Source organism: Convolutriloba macropyga, chromosome 7 (assembly GCF_964194025.1).
Source record: "Convolutriloba macropyga chromosome 7, txConMacr16.3, whole genome shotgun sequence".
Taxonomy (NCBI): domain Eukaryota; kingdom Metazoa; phylum Xenacoelomorpha; order Acoela; family Convolutidae; genus Convolutriloba; species Convolutriloba macropyga.
The window spans coordinates 27,287,491-27,307,563 of NC_134474.1; the positions used below are offsets into that span (position 1 = coordinate 27,287,491).

Genomic DNA, 20,073 nt, shown 5'->3' on the forward strand with positions numbered 1-20,073 from the left:
TATACGAACAAGAGCCATTTTTCGTATCAATTCGTGTGCGAACCCATGCCCCTCGCTTAACAGCCATAGGTCTTATTGCGTACGCTTTTGCAACTCCTGCTGAATTCTTTAATTAGTATTTGACTGACGTGCTTGATATTTTTACTCGATTGTTTTAGCTAAATATGACATGAGAATGCTCAAACTTTTTTATCAGAGAATATCCCAATAGGTAGGAAGATGAAAACAAGCTAAGTTCGGAGCATCCTTTGGAAACGGCTAACCCCGGGTTCAAAAGCAATAACCCCGGGTTATCGTCTTATCGGATGCGTATTGTATTTGTCTATTGCCCTTTCTGAATCAGCAGTATTTTCGTAAACGGCTTTATTGACTCGCCTATTTTGGCTATGCAACAAGCTTAATGAGCGCAAAATATGTCCAGAACACACGCCAAAGTATGACAATAGAGAAAAATGAGAAGGAAAGAAAGGAAAAAATCGAATGGGAGCAAAATAATAGGAACGAAAAAAATTAACGAAAGCAAAACAAGATCAAAAATGTTGTCCAAGCGTCTTTGTCCGCCTTTAATTGGACTCGGACACTTGCCTCTCGCTTAACAGTCATTGGTTTTATCCTCTATGATTCCTGATGCCTACGCTAATTGACATTCTAAAGAGCAAAATTTTTGTTTAGTTACTATTTGGCTTGCTTGTTTTTTCTATGAGATTATTCTATGACTTTTCTGTGCAAAAAATGAACGAAATAAGAGCTTAAATATGGCAATAGTGAACTTCTCCAACCGCTTGCATTACGCTATGCTGCGTGCTTAAGGACCGTTTAACAAGTGAGGATTGGAGATTGAACATGGTGGCACAGCAATCGAGTTAGAATTGACATATAAATGTATATCAGACCCGGCTTCAGCATATTTTTTTTCTATAAGCTGGCAGGTCAAAAACGCTCTTGTATTTGCCCTTAAGGATGAGTGAAAATAACTAGGGCATCTATTTCGTTGAAGAAAATTAATATTTCGTGGCCTTAATTGTGGCATCATCAAATTTTCAAACACGTAAAAATTTTTGAAAGAAAAACAGCAACAAAGATTCACTGGTCTATTTCATTGGTCTCTCAAGTGCACGCAGGTAATATTTTTCTTAATAATCGATATTGATATACCGAAAACAGAAAGATTTTCCATCAAAACTATTGTATCTAAAATCATCGTTTCCTTTTCAAAAAGCAAAAAAAAGAACCAACTGCGGCTTAAAATTCTGGGGACAAAAGTTATTTATTTTACAAAATTGACACATCCACATTTTTTTAATAGCAAATATTTCTATTCGGACAAAAAATTATCATCAACTTAACAAACACATGAAAAACTTCACATTGCTGTTGAAAAATTGTTCAAACGAAACGTGTTGGCTCTGCGTTCTAGACAATTGTCTTTCTCGACAATTTGTCTTTACTTCTAAAACAGCTAAGTTTGTGTTTTTAAAACCTCTGAATTGTACAGCTTCGGATATAAAGTATTTTTGACAAAGATACGATGTGGCGAGTAAATATTATTGATTGTGTATATTTTTAAAAAGTTCCCTCCAATTTTTGTGGAAATCGAAGCATTAATAGATCAATACTGCAAAATAAAGAGTGCTATTCAAAAAGAAAGAGCACAATTCAAACCCAAATGTTCTACCCGGAAGCACTCTTTGCTAACCATTACAAAATCTGCTATTAAAATAACAAACTCTGGCTTTTCTCTCCTAATCCCTTTTCTCATTTTTTCTTGTTCCACAATTTTTTATGTCTCTGACGCAATGTACAATGAACAGGTAAATTCTTTGCCAAAGATTATCACGCTTTTCATATCCAATATTCAACTTTTGGTATTTCATCTTTCGAAAAAGGACAAAATTAGAACGAATAAAAGAAACACTGAACGATAAAAAGATATGCAACCAAGAATTGGACACCAGTTAACTAAATTATTGCTTTTGACGTACTGGAACGACTGTCTTCGACAGAGAATTAACCAATCAGGTTGTGGCACCTGGCAGGAAATATAAACCGTCACTAAAAAAGCAGTGAAATTTTACTAGAATCACTTTTTCAAAATCTGCGAAGATATAATCCATTGGCGGGCGTTTCAAGCCCAACATCAGAAGAATAGTCGTTAACAGTAACAAGCACAGTTGAGCGCGGCCGCTAAATTTTTAGCGATTTAGCTCTAGCAGTAGGAGCTAATGCTTTTCTGTTTTCTCCACATTAGTATTACATACAAATTTGCGCTGTATTATATAGTGATGGCTGTAAATAAGTACCTATTTCCATTACAACATCTGATTATCCACGCTTTTTTATTCTAAAGTCTGGACCTCCGAGCAGCAAAAACTTCACACCTTAAGATTGTGAGACTTTTACCTTCGATAACTTTTACCGCTATTTTCTTTTGTTTTTGTCCCCGAAGGATGAATTTTTTGCAACGATTTTGTTTTTATCAATAGTTATAACTCTGAATTCGGACTGCGATAATCAATTTATTAGTCATATATAATCGTTTTTTTGAAAACGCCAAAATGGAAAACGCCAAAGTTTGTTGATGCGTATTTTATTCACACATTAAACCTGAACATTATTGTATTATAGCCGTAGCAGATGTGTCAACGAAACACAATAACCGGATGCAACAAAGCAATACTAGAAGATAAGTAAATCCGAATAACCAGAAAAGTCATACCACTATTTTAAAAAGCTATTAATTTTCTCAAAACTGGGATGGGATGTAGCAGTACTACATACAAAGCAAAACTTAAACATTTTTAGTTGTATATTATGCAATCCTACCGTGCTATTCCTGTAGCGTCGACATAGTGAATCAACCAATCAGACTATGGCACCTGGCAAAAATTATAAACCATCGCTATAAAAACAGTGATTTTGTACTAGATGCTCTATTTCCACTGGCAGGCAATTCAAAGAAAGAAAAGAAAAACGAATTGTAGCAAAATAATAGAAACAAAAAATGAACAAAAGCAAAACAAAACTTTATCTTAAAATTGTTGTTCAAGCAATTATATGTCTTTATCCGCCTTTTGGACTGGGACACTTGCCTTTGTTTAACAGTAATTGGTTTTATCCTTTATAATACCGATGCCTAACGCTTACGCCAATTGAACTTTCGATATTTGGCTATTCGGCTTGCTTGTTTTTCAATGATTTCTGTGTGCGAATAATGAACGAAATAAGAGCTTAAATGTGGCAAAATTGCGCGTCTCAAAACGCATGCATTACGCTAGGCTGCGTGTTTATGGACCGTTAAACATGTAAGTATTGGAGATTGGACATGGTGGCACAGCATTCGAGTTAGAATAAACATATAGATGTATATCAGACCCGGCTTCAGCATAATTTTTTCTATAAGCTAGCAGGTCAAAAACGCTCTTGTATTTGCCCCTAAGATTGAGTGAAAATAACTAGGGCATCTATTTCTTTGAAGAAAATTAATATTCCCTGGCATTAATTGTGGCATCATCAAATTTTCAAACATGTAAAAATTTTTGAAAGAAAAACCGCAACAAAAATTCACTGGTCTATTTCATTGGTCTCTCAAGTGCACGCAGGTAATATTTTTCTTAATAATAGATTTTGATATATCGAAAACAGAAAGAGTGTCTACCAAATCTCCTGTATTTATAAATATTGTTTCCTTTTCAAAACCAAAAAAGAAATGAATGCGGCTGAAATTTGTGGGGATTAAAGTTATTTATTTTACAAAATTAACACACCCCTTTTTTAAATAGCGGTTTTTAAAGAATATTTTTCTATTTAGACAAAAAACTAACATCAAATTACCCAAAAAAAGAAAAACTTCACATTGCTGTTAAAAAAATATTCAAACCAAATGTGTTGGCTCTGCGTTCTAGATAATTGTTTTACTAGACAATTTTTTTTACTTCTAAAACAGCTAAGTTTGTATTTTAAATTGTCTTAATCGTAAAGCTTATGATAAATTTTTTTTGATAAAGATACGATTTGGCCAGTAACCATTAGTAATTGTTCGTATTTTTAAAAATTCCCTCCTATATTTGTGGAAATCGAAACATTCATAGATTAATGGTGCCAAAATAAAGAGTGCTATTCAATAAGAAAGAAAAATAATTAGAGCACAATTCGAACCCCAATTTCCTACCCGCAAGCACTCTTTGCTAACCTTTACAAATTCTGCTATTAATCTAACAAACTCGGGCTTTTCTCCTAATCGTTTTACTCATTTTTGCTTTTTCCAGAATTTTTTATGTCACTGACGCAATGTACGATGAAAAGGTAAGTTCTTTGCCAACGATTATCACGCTTTTCATATGCACAATTCAGCTTTTGGTATTTCATCTTTCGAAAAAGGACAAAATTAGAGCAAGTAAAAGAAACACTGAACAATAAAAAGACATGCAACCAAGAATTGGACACCGGTTATCCAAACTATTACCTTTGACGTACTAGAACGGCCATATTCTGTGTTTTTGAACGCAATCTGCCAAACCCATTGTAGCAGTGGTACGTACAAAGCAAAACTCAAAATTTTTTAGTGCTATATCATGCAACCCTATTGTGCTAATGCTGTAGTCTATGTTGATATAGTGAATCATCCAGTCAGACTATGCCAGCTGGCAAGAAGTATAAACCATCACTAGAAAAGGCAGTGAATTTTTGAAAGAATCGCTCCAAGCCCAGCATTAGAGAAATATTCGCTAACAACAACAAGTTCAGCTGATTGCGGCAGCTAAATTCTGAGCGATCTAGCTCGAGCAGTAGGAACGATTTTATTCTAATGTCTGGTCCACCGAGCAGAAAAAAATTCACACCTTAATATTGTGAGACTTTTCACTTCGTTAACTTTTACCGCTGTTTTTTTTGTTTTTGTCCCCAAAGTATGCATTTTTTGCATCGATTTTGTTGTTATCAATAGTTATTATTCTGATTTAGGGTTGCGATGTTCAATTTATTGGTCAGATGTAATCGTTTTTTATTGCAAACGCCAAAAAAGAGCGTTGATTTCATTTGTTTGTCTAAATTGGCGTTTTGTTGGTGCAGATTTTACCCACACATTGAACCTGAAGGTTATTGAAATATTGCGGTAGCAGATGTTACACCAAAACACAATAACGGGATGCAACAAAGCAATACTAGAAGATAAGGAAATCTGAGTCAACATGAAAGTCATTCTAACTAACAATCTGAAAAAACTTTCATTTTTCTCAAAACTGGGATGAGATGTAGCAGTGCTACAAACAAAACAAAACTTAAACTTTTTTAGTGCTGTATATTGCAATCCTACTGTGCTATGGCTGTAGTCTATGTCGACATAGTGAATCAACCAATCAGTCTATGCCAGCTGGAAAAAAAGTACAAACCTTTGCTAACAAAATATGTGATTTTGTACTAGAAGCACTTTTTCCACTGGCTGGCAACTCAAACCCAGCAGCAAAGGATTAGTTGCTTACAACAACATGTTCAGCTGAGCGCGTCGGCTAAATTTTTAGCGATTTAGCTCGATCAGTAGGAGCTAATGCTTTTGTTCTTTCCTCACATTAGTATTACATACAATTGGGGGCTATATTATATAGTGATGGCTATAAATAAGTACCTATTTCCAATTCCACATCTCATTATCCACGCACTTTTTTATTCTAAAACCATCACAAAAGTTGACTTCACACCGTATCTGGATGCTATTATCAAAAACACATTTTTTGATGTTTTCCTGAGAAAAAACTTTTTAAACACGGCTTGAAACCATAACAATATTGAAAATTTTTATAGAAACATCAATATCAAACGCTAATATTTTTTATTTGAAGTGGTAAATCCACACTAGCTATTCAGCTGTCTTATTGAATGAACAACATAGCACTTTTTGATAATAGCTAAAGTCTATTGAGAGAAAGTCGCGGAACGACATCTAAATTAGCGAGAAAAGAGAAACTGCTTTAAGATAGGCCACAACCAGCAACAGATTTTAAAAAACTTTTCTAAGGTTCCAAAGCCAATAGTCTTATCAATGAAAGTTTGGCATTTTTTGCATATAAAATTGTCCGAAGAACAGTGGAGAATTAGAAACAGGCGAGGCCGAGTTGAACAAGAGGCCCACATTGATCAATGAAGCAATAACAATGTCTTCAACTCCCTATTAGACCACTTGGCCTATTAAAAAAACGCCGTGAGTTCTCGATCACTCATTTTTTCTGCAAGGAAAAGAAATAAACAAAAATGGTTATCGATACAAAAAAGTTTGTTCGATTTCAGAAAAGCGTTCGAAGAACAGCCTTGAAGTCATTTGTTCTCTAACTTATCGCCAAAGAAGAATCTGAGGATGAACACATTACAGTCATCCGAGGGATTTTTGAAACCATCGAAACATTCTAATAAATCTAATACTTGGGGGGAAATTTTTGTGTGCTTGCGTGTAATTGAATATGAATAGAAAATTATTGTTGAAAAACTGTCAGCTTCATAAATTACCAGTCCACATACATTTGACAACCTCCTCTTGTTTAGCTTTATTTCTCGCTGAAGTCACATAAGACCGAGACTTTCAATTTACCTATTTATTTTTATTTAGTTTTTTACGGCGAGGGATCTGTTATGACATAAAACGATTCTTCCTCTTGAACCATGGAGTTTTTCTGAATCGTAGATGTTGCACATAATGTTTAGAATAATTTGGCTGCTAAAAGCACGGTCAATTTTTTTTCAAAGAATCCAAGATTTCAAAAACGGGAAACGTCGCTTGATTAGGATTTCTACTCATGAATATAACAATTCTAGTTCTATATTTATTTGAATTTGTGTTCTACTCGGAGTACTTTTCTTGGAAGAAGGCAAAGTCAATAAAGTACCATTAGAGATTCGTTCTGATTCGTTACAATACTGATAAACTTTGTATATTGATGGCCTAAGTGATCCTGTTATTGAAAATCCCCCCCCCCCGGTTTTTATTTGCCTCATTGATTCACAAAGCAAAATTCAAGTTGCTTTATTTATGGTAAAATTATATTCTCGATCTTTATAAACTTCAATAGCACTCAAAATAAGTTCTGATGTTTTTTCTTTGAAATCTAAAATTAGCAGAAGTTTGCCATTCTTCTCCCATGACGCGCTCCCAAATGAGTGTTTTTGGTCAATTAAACTAATAAATGTTGTGTTTTTCATAATATAGGTCCCGAAAAAATTTTTTGGGGTCAAATTCTTAATGGGCAATAAATTGCTTCCACTTAGACTTTTAAAAGTAAAATAGATTTGAAGTGATAGTTAGTGCAAAATTTACTTGCTAAGAAAATGTGTTTTATGGTAGATGTTATTTTAAGCTGATAAAGGTTTTTGTAGCTTATTTTTCAAACATTTTTTTTCAAAATGGGGAAATATATGCGACGCAGGCTTTTTCTTTATTCGGAAATTCACTTTTTGCTTTACATCGTGGGGGCAAAACAAATACACCATTTTTAGCCCTGAGACTTTAGTTTCTATTTTTCTAGAAAGTTGACCAAAATTTGAATAAAATTAATGAAAAAAAAATTTTTCGAAGGAAAATGGAAAAAGTAAAAAAACATAGCTCTTGGGGATTGATAGATCGCGTTAAAACTTCAGATAAAAACAAACAGAGACGTTTTGTAGTAATAATAGTTGGGTTGAATAAAGTTTTGATTGGCACTAGTAATTTTCTAAAGTTTTGATCCAAAATAATTCATCTTGACAAAAAAATTCAAAAACGAAATTATTTTGTGTTTTCGCAAATTTTGTTGACTTTTTTCATCAGTCTAGATGTTTTCTGCTGATTCAAAACGATTCTAAGTGTCAATTTGACTCTGTATCAAACAGATGCTTTGGAAATTAGAAGAATATCTCGCCATTGAGAGCTCTAAAAATAGTAAAAATCAACTTGCAAAACACAAAAATCAAAATTTAAAGTTGGAAGCAGAAAATTTTACTGTTTCCCAAATTCTAGACTTTATTATGTAAAAAATTCTTCTCATTTTACAAGAATTATCCTTTGTAGTACTTTCAAAACAGCGGAGACGTAAATAAAATTGGTTTTGATCGAAGGAACATGAAATAAAATTATATGTTAGAATAAGCCTGTTCATTATTCAATCAACCAAAATCATTGTTGAGAAATAAAGCTAATTCTTTTCTTGTCTCATTTATTTTATTTTCTCATACTGTCAGAACAGTTTTTTGAGCAAAGGTCCATTAGCAGAATCCAAAACCGGAGAGTTTAAGATTCATAGAGTTTTTATGGATCGACAGTTTGATAAACTTAATACAATTGTTTTTTTGAAAATCACATGATTTTTTTGAAAATCATATTATAAATATTTTTCAGTTCTGATTTTTAAAAGCTTTTTCAGAAAATTTTTTTGGGTATTTGGGCGTTTCTGTAATGTAGAAAACTAAATACTTCATTAATTGTGAGACTCTTCATATAAAAACGAAGTTTTTTTGAAAAATTGAAGAATGGAATTTTCATCTGCTTTTTCAATTTACATAAAACATATAAAAAGTTTTATATTTCTGAACATACTCCAAAGATTGAAAAAGCCAAAGACAGAAAAAATTATTAACAACAAATGCACCTCTGTGCTACTAAATAAGAGCATTTAAGGATAGCTTTTAATGTTCTCTCACATGATAGACAAAAATAAAAGCACAGTTCACAACTGTCTGAAATCTCTAACAATCAGAAAAACATAATCATTATTTGCTGCCAATTGCGATGTCAATTTATTTAGAAAAACAAAATTTTGTTCATTAATTCTGGCTTGTAAGAGATCAGCAAGACTTTAAAAAACTGAGTTGGCTCATCATGCTCATTTATAATTACCAAGGCAATTGCCTCAAGGAGTTCACATCTAGTTTAGCAAATAGAACAAAGAAGATCTAACTGAACGAAGACTACCCAGGGGTAAATATCAGTTCCCAAAAGAAATGTAAAAAATGGTGTAGTTAGTATTTGTGCTTTTGTGTTTGTCTGAGCGCGCCCTTTCGGCTGCGTTGGTGGTGTGTGTAAGAGAGAGAGAGAGAGAGAGAGAGAGAGAGAGAAAGAGAGAAAGAGAGAGAGAGAGAGAGAAAGAGTCAGAGAGAGTTAGTTCCTTTAATTGTTAGACATAAATCGAGGCAGAGCGCAAAAACGATCAGAAACTACAAACAGTTATGAATTTACTCATTATTTGTTATCAGTTGCTGCTTTATATCTGTCTCAACGTCAACGCAACAATATGTTTTTCAAATTTTGCTGGTGATCTTTTCGCGAGCTTTAACAAAATTTAGTTTCACTCTTCACAAGAAACACAGAAAATGAAAAATTTTCTGAAAATCTTTCAAATTTCATTTCAAAGTTTAGTGCCAAAATATCAATTACCGATGCAATTTGTTTCCAAACTTCCAGATCTAGTTATTTCGAAAAACAAACGAGATCTAATTGAACGGCGGAGAACCTTGAGTAAAGATCAGTTATCTTTGTAGAATAGAGATTTATAGGATTTTTGTATTTGTTTGCCAAAAAGGACGGCATATTTTTTTGGTTTATACAGTACAAGTAGTTTTCTCCAATACATGTAAATTGCTTTCGGATACTCGCAACTGTTTCTCTGGCAGAAAATAGTACTTATTTTGCAACATTGAATGGTATATTGGAAGATACTGTGCTATACAGACTCGCACGAGCCATCTTATTTATAGATGTCTTTCTTCGTGTTTTATAAAAATTTTCAGTTTTCCTTGTCTCGCAAGAGTGATGGTCGTCTTTCATTGTTGTTTCTGGTGCGACCGCTACAAGGTTAGGGTCTTGCAGTTTAGGAGATTATCTAAGCAAAATCTTATAGAACAACAGAGCAAGCTGACGCTCAAGTTCGCAGTATACGACTATGTTTGTTTAAACAACCCCCTGCAACGGCATTGACAAAGCTAGAGAAAATCAACATAACTATAAAAATCATACCTAGTCTTTTCATAACAGCCAGAGATGACGTTTCCACACTGGCCAGTTTGTGCGCAGCAGACTGACTGAGAGTGTTTTCACACTCCGATTTCAATTTGCGAAGTTCCTCTGTCAACCTGTGGTTTTCATCATGTAAAGACTGGTACCTGACCTCTCTTTCGGCTCTCTGCACGTTTACGTCTTGCTGTTCTTTTAAGTGCCTCTCTGATTCCATCAATTTTGTTTTAAGAACAATAATATCGTTAGATTGCTCAGCTTTTGATTTCTCCAAACTTTTCACCTTCTCTTCCAAAAGCGACACTTGACGATTTCTGGCAGTACCGGTTGGTGTTGTGATCTTAAACATTGCGTTTTTTAATGGTTTTGTACAAAAGATTATTACATCTAGTTATAACTACTTGTTAAGAACGAAAGTAGCATACTTGACAAAATTAATTTGTGAAAGTTAACTCAATATAGTCAACTGCGAGTAACAAGGTGTAAAAAAAGTCCGTTGAAGATGTAAATTTTATTACGCTGTTTAAATTGTGTTCACAAACGGACTTTGATCAAATTTAGGCCGCCAAAACTCTAACATACCGAGACTATTTAGTTGCTTAGTTTGTGCTGCCAAAACTAGTCGGATTAGTGGTTTTATACTCTTACTATTCTTTTAATGAATATTTAAATTACGTACCAAATCAAAGGTTGTTTTACGGTTTAAAATGTTAAATATATATTCTCTTTTAACGTTCTTTAATTTTAATATTTTTTGAACGCGTAAGCAAACAAGTAAATACGAGTGAGGGTTGAATTTCATTGCGTAAACGTTACCATGGTCGAATTGTCACATGTAGGGATATCAGAAATTAGTACCATCAAAGTGGCCTATAATTACCTCTTTATTGCCTTCCCTAGTTTAGACTTAATCTCAAATTTGCAATTATAATGAAATTTGCAAATTTTGTAAAATAATGCGTTAATTTTTACAAATATATGCAAACAGGTCTGAATATTTTGTCCCTTATCGTTTGAAGTTTGCCTTGTAAGGTGATTGCCGAAATCCCTATTCGATTCGTCCTTCCATTACTTATTACGTACGAACAACATTCTCATTTCCCTTATTTGTCACACAGGCGGCACAAAAGCAGCAAAAATAAAATTGTGAGCGAAATCCGATTTGAATTAGCTCTTTCCCATATATTAATATTGCAAGATGGAATGCACTTTTTAATCTGAGTATGTTTACCAGCCTATTAAAAAGTGACATTCGGATCCTAAGAACGTAACGCATTGTTATAACAAAATGTTAAAATTTCACGTACCTGGTCGCTGTTTTCATCATAATCCTGTTTATACCCATTTTGCTCATGTCGTCCTTTCTTTTTATCTATGGGATGTCCATTTAAGGTAATCTCGGGCAACTTGGCGTAACTTTCGGACGGTTCAATATCACTTCCACTGACCCCATTAACCGAAAGTGCGGAAATGTGTTCGAATTTCTTTAAAATCTCGTCTATTGAGCCCAACGTTGCTTCATGAGGGTCTTTATTTAAAGAATCATTTTTCGCTGACCTCCCAGCATCTTTTCGTCCTCTCCTTTCGTTGCCAAAACCCGAGTCATAGTCGTCTTGAGTCGAGTCGTTTGTAGCTTGTGACGTAATTGAATTGGGCTCGAATGGCGATTCGGTTCCCGTTCGGCTCCATTTGACTTCAGATTTACTAGGCGAAAGAGAAATCGTGCTCGATCTCGGTATTGGGAGTTCTATCGGCTTCATGCCTGAAATCGGCATCAGTTCAACAAAATGCATGATTATTGAATTTTTTAAACAAAGTGATAATTTTTTGTTCTGAGTTTTTACTATGATCAGTTTAAAAAATGACATGAACATAGTACTGCTCAGAGAAAAATCAGATTTGAAATAGTATGATTCAGCGCTGAGATACTTTAACTCGAAGGTCCGGGTAGCTAATTCATTTTGTGATCTAGTTAAGTTCTTGGCAAGGCATATCAAATAATTTTCTTGGCACCGCTTGCTAATTTCTTGATGATTGCAAGCAGACTAAGTAAACAAAGTATTTAAGCAACTTATCGTGTTTGGTTGTACCGTGGACGCGTTGAATTTGTTAATACGCCGAGCGTATACATTTTTGTGCACAGGACACAGGAACGGGTTCGATTCCGACACAGGAACGGATTCGATCCCTTGACACAGGAACGGACAAACTTTTCTGCTTTATTTCTTGATACTCGTGGAAAGATCTTACAAGCTCGTACATATCTCAATGTTTTTGTGGCAAATGCCATGGCAAGATACCGATTTCCCTTAATTTATTATAATTCTCATCAAGGCCTTCAAGTTTTGTTTCATTTGTAGCATAAATAATTGTCAAAATTACTTCTAGTTTCTTTGATTTTGGTTGCTCATTAATTTCAAGTCACTCTTAAGAAATGTTTTGAACCAATGACAGTTGAATATGACAACGAATGTTTTGAAATATCATTGTTAAGTTCCAGCGGGGTTAGATTTGAATTGTACTAACTTGTATCTCTCTTGACTATAATTCGAGTTCTTTCTTTCGTAGCTTCAAAAGGTGCCAACTGATACTGTGTCAGACAGTATTCCTGAGAATCACAACTAACACTCTCCACTTCTTCACTACAAGTCTGTTGGTTGGGTAATTTGTTCAATATCTGAAGATGGCCCACGTGACTTCCAAGGGGAACTGGGAAAGGCAGTGACTCATAAACTTCCCCAACAGAATCGAAATTGAGAGCTATGTACGAATCCTGAAAAGTTTTAACTCTGATTTGCTCAGGTTTTAAATCCACAGCAACAATAAAGATATGCTGATAAATTTTTTGTTAATAAAAGAAATTTTTATACGTAACTATAAAGGAATGAATTTGCCGAGGGTATACATTGATCAAAAATAGATAATTTTGAGGTTTGTGAGTGCATTTTTTAAATTTCATAAATCCATTTACAGTTAAACAGTTTGTAATTATAACGTAAAGTAGCGCAAAATTAAAATTTAAATAAATGATATTTGGACTTGGTTAAATATGATGTTGTTGAATGTTTTGCTTTGAAAAATTTGAGTTCACGATAAAATCGAAGTAGCAAAAACTGAACAAAGATAGAAAAGGAAAATGTTTTAAAAATTTAATAAACTTTGAATCATTTTGCACCTGCATTTACAAAATGAGAATTAAAGTGAAATTTGTGTTTTTCCCATTTTTGTTCAGCTCCATAACGATAAGCGACGGATTTTCAATCAGAGCTCATACAAGCGTCTAATGGAACAATGTTACCTGTTTATAAGCTCTCGATTGTGTGCATATTTTGTTTATTTGTTTTATTTTTCAAATGACTAATGTCCCCTCGATTTAGCAGGCGCTATGGAGAACGCTTAAGTCGCCCCGCGTCCATTGAATTGAGAGGATTGCCGCGTATTTATTGGTTTTTAAGTCTGGAAAAATAATCACACGATTCTAGGCGCGCATTTTTGAGGCGGTATTAAAAATAATTTAATGTTATTTATTCTTCTTGGTAGTTTTTAAGTTTAAAAGTATCCTTAAAATTGGAAATGAAACCAACCTTTTTCTTTTCTGCAGACTAGTTCTGATTTACTGGGTCACATATTTGGGAATATTACAACAACAAAGGTTATAGGATTTCAAACATCACAAAGGTTTGAGATGTTTTTAAATGCGTCTCTTGGCCTTAATCAAGGAATGCGCTCATTTTGCGTGAAGCGTGAACGAACGGTTGAATCAACACATTTTGAAGAATTTTTTTTCTAATCTTTTTTTAATTGAAAGCCATGGATAATCAGTTGGTAAAGTAGTTTTATGATTGTCCTTTGTTTCTTTTCAAGGATTTTTCATAGTGGTACAGAGAACATTTTTTAAAGTAGGAATGTAAAAAAAGTAGGGATAGAAAAAATCACAAACAGTTTTGTTAACTTGGGTAATCAATTCGATGCTTTAAGACGTACATTTTCTGGTATGAATATGCGAACATCTATGTCTTCCGGCCTCTCATCTTGTGACTCAGTTTGGAACCAGTAGAACACAATGTTGGTCCTCGCTGGTTCCGGGTTCTCTGAGAACGACAAACACATTACAAGTCACAATATCACAAACTAGTCTACTGTTATATCCCACCCAAGTATTCTAAACATGAGATCTGAAACTATACAGGAAACTCCTGCTGTAAACATTACATAACTGTTCTTAACCCCGAACCCTCTAAAACCTATGCTATTCCAATTGGTAAGGTTCAAGTTGACATTCTCCACAAAATCCAATTCTCTGAATTTGATTTTACTTGACTGCTTATATCAAACTTTTTTTCAGCCACTCTTTTGCTTTTAACTAAACCAGTAATACTCATTTATTCCCTATCCGGATGAAGATTTTTTTACTGAAAATTATGTAAGAAATGCGCTGACAGCCGCTGAAAAAAATATTTTTAGGCAAATAAATCTTATATATTTATCTGTTTAATGTCATAAATATTCGACACATTTTTAAACATAATTTCAACAATTCTCAACGCATTAAATGTATACTTGTGTAAGCTTTTCCCGACTGAAAGTATTTTTTTATTCAACGCCTGTCGAGCATGCGTGGAGCAAAAGTCTTTTCATAAACTTGTTTTTCCAAAATCGGATTTTTAAAAAAAAATTTTGCTTCCTTAGATCCAGCACCGGAGAAAGAATAAAAATCATTGCACAAGATCCAACCAACTTAAAAAAAGACAGTTTGAAAACTGCCAAAAAGCTTAAGAATTTTGTCAAAACTTAAGCTAAAGCAGTTACCGCAGCTGGAGCATATTGCCACATTACTTGATTGAATTAAACCGCGTAGTTTAAATGTAACTGTCTTCCTTCTGTTATTGATAATGAACATGTGAAGCTTTCCCTTGTATTCTTTTCCAAAAACATGAAACATTAATTTTCAAAGAAACAACGCAGATTTTTGATCGATTAGTGGCTCTTCAAAATTGCAAAATATGAAGAAGCGTACACGTTGACTACGTAATGAGCCATAGTGATCAATAAATTTGCACCTAAAATGTGTATTTAAGGAATGCGGTGGAAGCGCCAAAATTCGTCATTTTTTGAAGTGCTGTAGATTTGTAAGAAAGTGCTGAAATTTTGGAGTATTGAATTTATGTAACGAGTGTGCTAAAAAAAACGCTGCATTTTTTTAAGAAACGTGTTGAAGTTATTTAACAATTGCTGAAATAACTAAGCTGGGGAGCTTTGAAAGTGCGGAAATAATGGAAGAGGAATGCAGTCTGATAACACAAAAATTTGAACACATTCAGCATATTCATTACATAATATCAGTACATTCAACAAATTTCTTGCGACATGTTCCACTTGTAACCGCTCACTTCTCAACCAGGGCATTCTGCGAATTTTAAAGCTCTTATAATATACTTACAGAGTGTATTTCAACAGAATAAACTCTTTGAAAGCATTTTGCTCTCGAAAGCTCGATATAGAAACAAGAAAATATAACACCTACTGACTTCTTCTCATTTCTGTTTCAACCCTGCCATCAGCTTTGACTGAAACAATCCTCAAAGAGATTTTTCACTATAGAAAAATATGAGGCTTAAAAGTATCGAGACCTTTCATTTTTGTTACCCTTTCAGGGCTCTTGATTTTGGTTAAAATATAAAAAGTAGATTTGTTCTGTGGTATATTATCTGCATAATTTTGCTAGGTAATTTTTCAGGGTATTTGAGAAACCTAATTGACATTTAAAAAATACAGATCTTAGCCTAAAAAAAGTTTCTTTAATTAGGAAAGGTAACAAAAGATTTTTGCTATTGACTTTCAAAATATAGGATTTTTCAATAACATATAGCGAAACAATTTATCTAGGCTATAGTTTGATTCTCAAACAGTCAAAATGCAAAATAAAGCCAAAGGTTATTTCATAAAAATCTGCACCGCATTGAAAATTTTTTGCAGAAATCCAAAAATCACAAAATTCTTGTCAAAAAAGTTGTTTGGAAATCAAAACATAGCACCATTATAGCTGCTTTTTAATCGATATTAAAGAAATTTTAGTGGTCGAAGTTTTCAATTAATGTAAAATTTTTTGTACCAGACATGTTTCCAAATAAATTTGTTTCGTTGTTTTTTGATAAATAATCTAAGAATGGTCTTAAAAAATAGGTAAAATCTGTTGAATTAGTTCTGAGTGCCATTTGTTATAAGTTTGAATTAGGTAATTGAGATGGCAATCGTGAAAACCCTCGAAGATATAAAACAAAAAAAACAAACCCTTAGTCGAGAAATATTCGATTTTTAAATGTAAGAAAGCGTTGGTTTCGTCGTTATTTTCTAGCCGAAGATGACAGAAGTTTCTACGATTTTTTAGTCTGTTTTGTCGCCTTTGTTCGGTATTTTACATTTAGAAAAGTGCAAGAGATGCCATATCGTTGAGAGACCATGCACTTTTATCTACTGGGTTTTAAAAGCAGATTCGTCCAGCAGACCACACAAAAATTGTCGGCATGTTTGGTTTCAAGCATAACTAACCGTTAAAAGAAATTTGCCTGAAAAATACAACAAAGTAATAATCAATAAATTTATATTCGTTCAATTTCTTTGGTGAACGAGCTAAAGAAGAATTTTCAATAATTTTGCTCATTTTTCGAAGAATTTTTTACTACGAGTAATTTTGGAATTTCTGCAAAAAGAACGCTATCATAGCGTTTAAATACCGAACATGGCGACAGTCTTTTACGTTTAAATATCATATAGCCAATAAATATGAAATATCAAATAACCAAATAGCTTTTTTCACTTCCAGTAAGATTTCAAAAATCGTCAATACGAATAGACAGATCAAATAATTCCCCAATACAATTCAAATTGACCCCGATTGAATAAAAAGAAAAAAAGTGCCTGAATAGTAGCAATGTGAGTAGTTGTCGACGGCTGAATAGTGACTTTACTGGTACCACTGACTGAATATACTTGATGACCCACCCAAATTTACATTCCATGACAAGATATTATTACTATTTTTTTGCGGTTTTTATTCGCATTTTATTTCTGATAAATATGAGCCAAAAATGCGGACAAGCGAGGTCGGAATATTATGGGCAAACAAAAATTACAGATCCACAGTGTCTATTGTAATCATTAAAAACTTTTTTTGAAACCTGACTGTTCGCGGTCCTTGTTTGAGAGCTAACAGATCGAAATAAACCAATTTTATTTATTCTGCTGTTCCGGACTGACGGTTAGAAAAGATAGAACAATCTGGTCTTTGAGAACTGTGCAAACTCGTATCAGTTTCTGAAAGTAGATCAGTACTAAACAATTGCAATTACATTTTTTCTGTAACGTATTTTGCCTCTCTTTCTCACTGGACTGTTGCTATTTTGAAGTTTTTATTGGTCGCTTAAAATCGTTAATTTCAACAAACAGGGATAAGATAGTATACAATAGACTTGCGCTATTTTTTGTCAAACAAATGACACTGATCAGTCTATGATTCAATACAGATTTGGAATGAGACTAACAATTGTCCAGTACTGATTTACGCTGTACTGAATTTCAAATGATACCTCCAAGATCATTACTTTTCTTCACGCAACAATACCTATATCTCTTTTCATAAATTAAGGGGGCCAACGTGTTTTTTGGCACGATAACTTACTTTACATTTACAATGACGCTTTCTTCGAGAAAAAAAAACAGTAGTTCACAGTATTTCTGGGAGTAAATGAGTAAACTTGCATTGTAATTGTAATTCCTGAATAGTTTGATCTTCCAACAATTTCAGAAGTAAGCACTAAATGAAGCTACTTATTGGTGCAATGTAGAGAAAGAAACTTACTTTTCCTTTGACTACTTTCTCTTGAGAACTATTTCTTTGAGCAAATTTAAAATTTTTTCGTAGAATGGCGCATAAAATTCGTGTTTTAAACATTGTTTTAATCTGACTTGACCTGCATAGCTAAAAAAAGACTGTGAAATTTTTCGAGCTATTTGAAAAAAACTCATGTTTCCGAAATTTACGGCAAACATGTATCACCAAGTAATTTTAATTTAAAATTTAATTCAATTATTGCCTGGTTCTGAATTATCGGTAGCTGCTTTTAAATATTGAAGAAGGTTTGTTTGAAAAAGTTTGTTTCAATTGATTTCGCATTCCGAAAAGATATTAAAATTATATGCAAAAACAGAAAAGCTGCCGTAGTTTTTTTCTAAGTCTAATCATAATTGTTCATTTATAAATGGCAATTTTTTCTCTTTTTTGCGTACAAACAACTATATTTGGGATTTATCCAGCAATGTTTTGGAACAGTTTCCCCAGATGAAAAATTACCATTCATAATTGTGACTTTTCAGAATTTCTAATTTATATGTTAATTAACAAGACTAGTGTCACCTATAGGTAGGCTATACAAATTATACAGCGCTAGTCCAGACCTAGACTTATGGAAGAACCAAATAGTCTAGTGGGGGTCGATATTGACCAAAATTACACAGTCGATCTTATCTTCCTAGTTATGGTTCAGCGAAAGTCATTTCACGGGTCGAGCAAAAGTTGTTTTATTAGTCTGGTTTATTGCAAACGTGGAACAAAAATTGTTTATATAATTTTGCTTAGCTGCTGCACTTACTGAAACAGCAACGGAACAAGTTCTGGTTCTCCAAAATTGCAAAAGTGAAGGAGCATACATGCTGACTACCTTACAAGCAATAGTGGGCAAAAAATTTGCACATAAAAATTTTGAGAAAAAAAACGCAGACCGATCAAAAGACATTTGCTTGACCTATGATTTAGCAATAGGTTGACCCAATTAAAATATTTCATTTTTTTTGAGGGAAAAGACGAATGAATATATATTTTCTTGACTTATGATTTGACTTTTGTTCAGCTCAATTTTTAATCTTAAATAATTTTAAGTCCACCGCCCAATTCTTGTGGCGCAAATCTCCAGTTGTAATTTTTGGGTCAAGCAAATGTCCAGAGTCACATCGTTTGGCTCGGGCAAAGACCAGGCGATTAATGAAGTGTAGCAAAAATCTTTTTATAGCTCTTTTGGGTCAGGACTCTTATCGTCTAACCATACCCTTTTTTGGTCGAGCATGGTCTTTTCATAGGTCAGGGTCGATACTAGGAAGGTCACAAAAACCGATTAATTAATTTTTTTTCGAAGAGGCTTCTGAAAATTATAGTTGAATAGTCCCATGTTTTGATGTTTTTTTCCAAACCTGCTTCTTTGTTGTTGTCGACCGCGTTTGATTCTATCAGCTTTTCCTCGTTTTTATCTTGTGTTTGACAATCTTCTGTTGGTGGCAAGCTGGTCGCAACAGTTGCCATTTTAGATAGTTTTTGACGTGGCCCCTTGATGTAATCAATACTCTTTTTAATATCCCGGCTAACAAAATTACTGATGAATTTACTCGAGCGTTAAGCAGGCGCGATTTATGAAATGTTAATTTAGTTTTTCTTAACTCAAGCTCTATTTATTATACTGAAAACATATTGAAAACACAAAACAGATAAACTGCTTAAAAGATAGCCAGTTTTTGTTTTCTCTAAAATGTCTCAAACTACTGCAATGTGTTTATTCAATTAAGAATTTACCGTGTTTAATTCTAATGGCATTAAATAATTTGTTTAATTGAATGGCTTTTTAAGAGCGCTTTGGTTATATGTAACTATCAATGAGTTATGTGTGTGCGTTCAATACCATTTGTGTACGTGTATTATAAGAAACTGAATGGCTGCGTGTTTCACACGAAGCAAAGTTTTTGAGCTCAATTTGATAACAAATAATCCGAAAAAATACCAAAGATTGTTAGTAAATATTAGTTTTAAAATTTATGGGGAAAAGAGCGCTTTTTAAAAGATCTTTTAGCTCGAGTTCAGCTTGAGTTTAGCTCTCATCTTTTTTCTGTCATGAAAATAGAGAATAGGCTTCAGGGATAAAAAAATTCCAAAAAGTGTGACAATCAAGTTTGACTTGAGGTAGAATAATTTTTTTTTCTTAGATACCTAAATTGCATAAATAATCTAAAGCGCATATTACTTAAAAATTGTTGTTAGGGGGTCTAAGCAGCCGCAACTACTG

General features: G+C 33.5%; 1 protein-coding gene across 3 annotated transcripts in view; it reads right to left on the reverse strand.

Moving 5' to 3' along the window:
- LOC142342747 (uncharacterized) overlaps window positions 1-19,580 on the reverse strand; it is a 37,855-nt gene extending 18,275 nt beyond the window's left edge. For 2 of the 3 annotated variants that reach the window (XM_075394282.1, XM_075394280.1), the window contains exons 1-5: window positions 19,211-19,580; window positions 13,952-14,058; window positions 12,494-12,740; window positions 11,275-11,729; window positions 9,971-10,307 (exon numbers count right to left, since the gene is read on the reverse strand). In XM_075394282.1, coding sequence (XP_075250397.1) covers window positions 9,971-10,307; window positions 11,275-11,729; window positions 12,494-12,740; window positions 13,952-14,058; window positions 19,211-19,319 — 1,255 coding nt within the window. In that variant the 5' untranslated portion in view covers window positions 19,320-19,580. Of the gene's footprint in view, window positions 1-9,970; window positions 10,308-11,274; window positions 11,730-12,493; window positions 12,741-13,142; window positions 13,164-13,951; window positions 14,059-19,210 lie in introns of those variants that run through there. The other variant, XM_075394283.1, reaches the window with a different exon arrangement.
- Window positions 19,581-20,073: the final 493 nt, after the last annotated feature.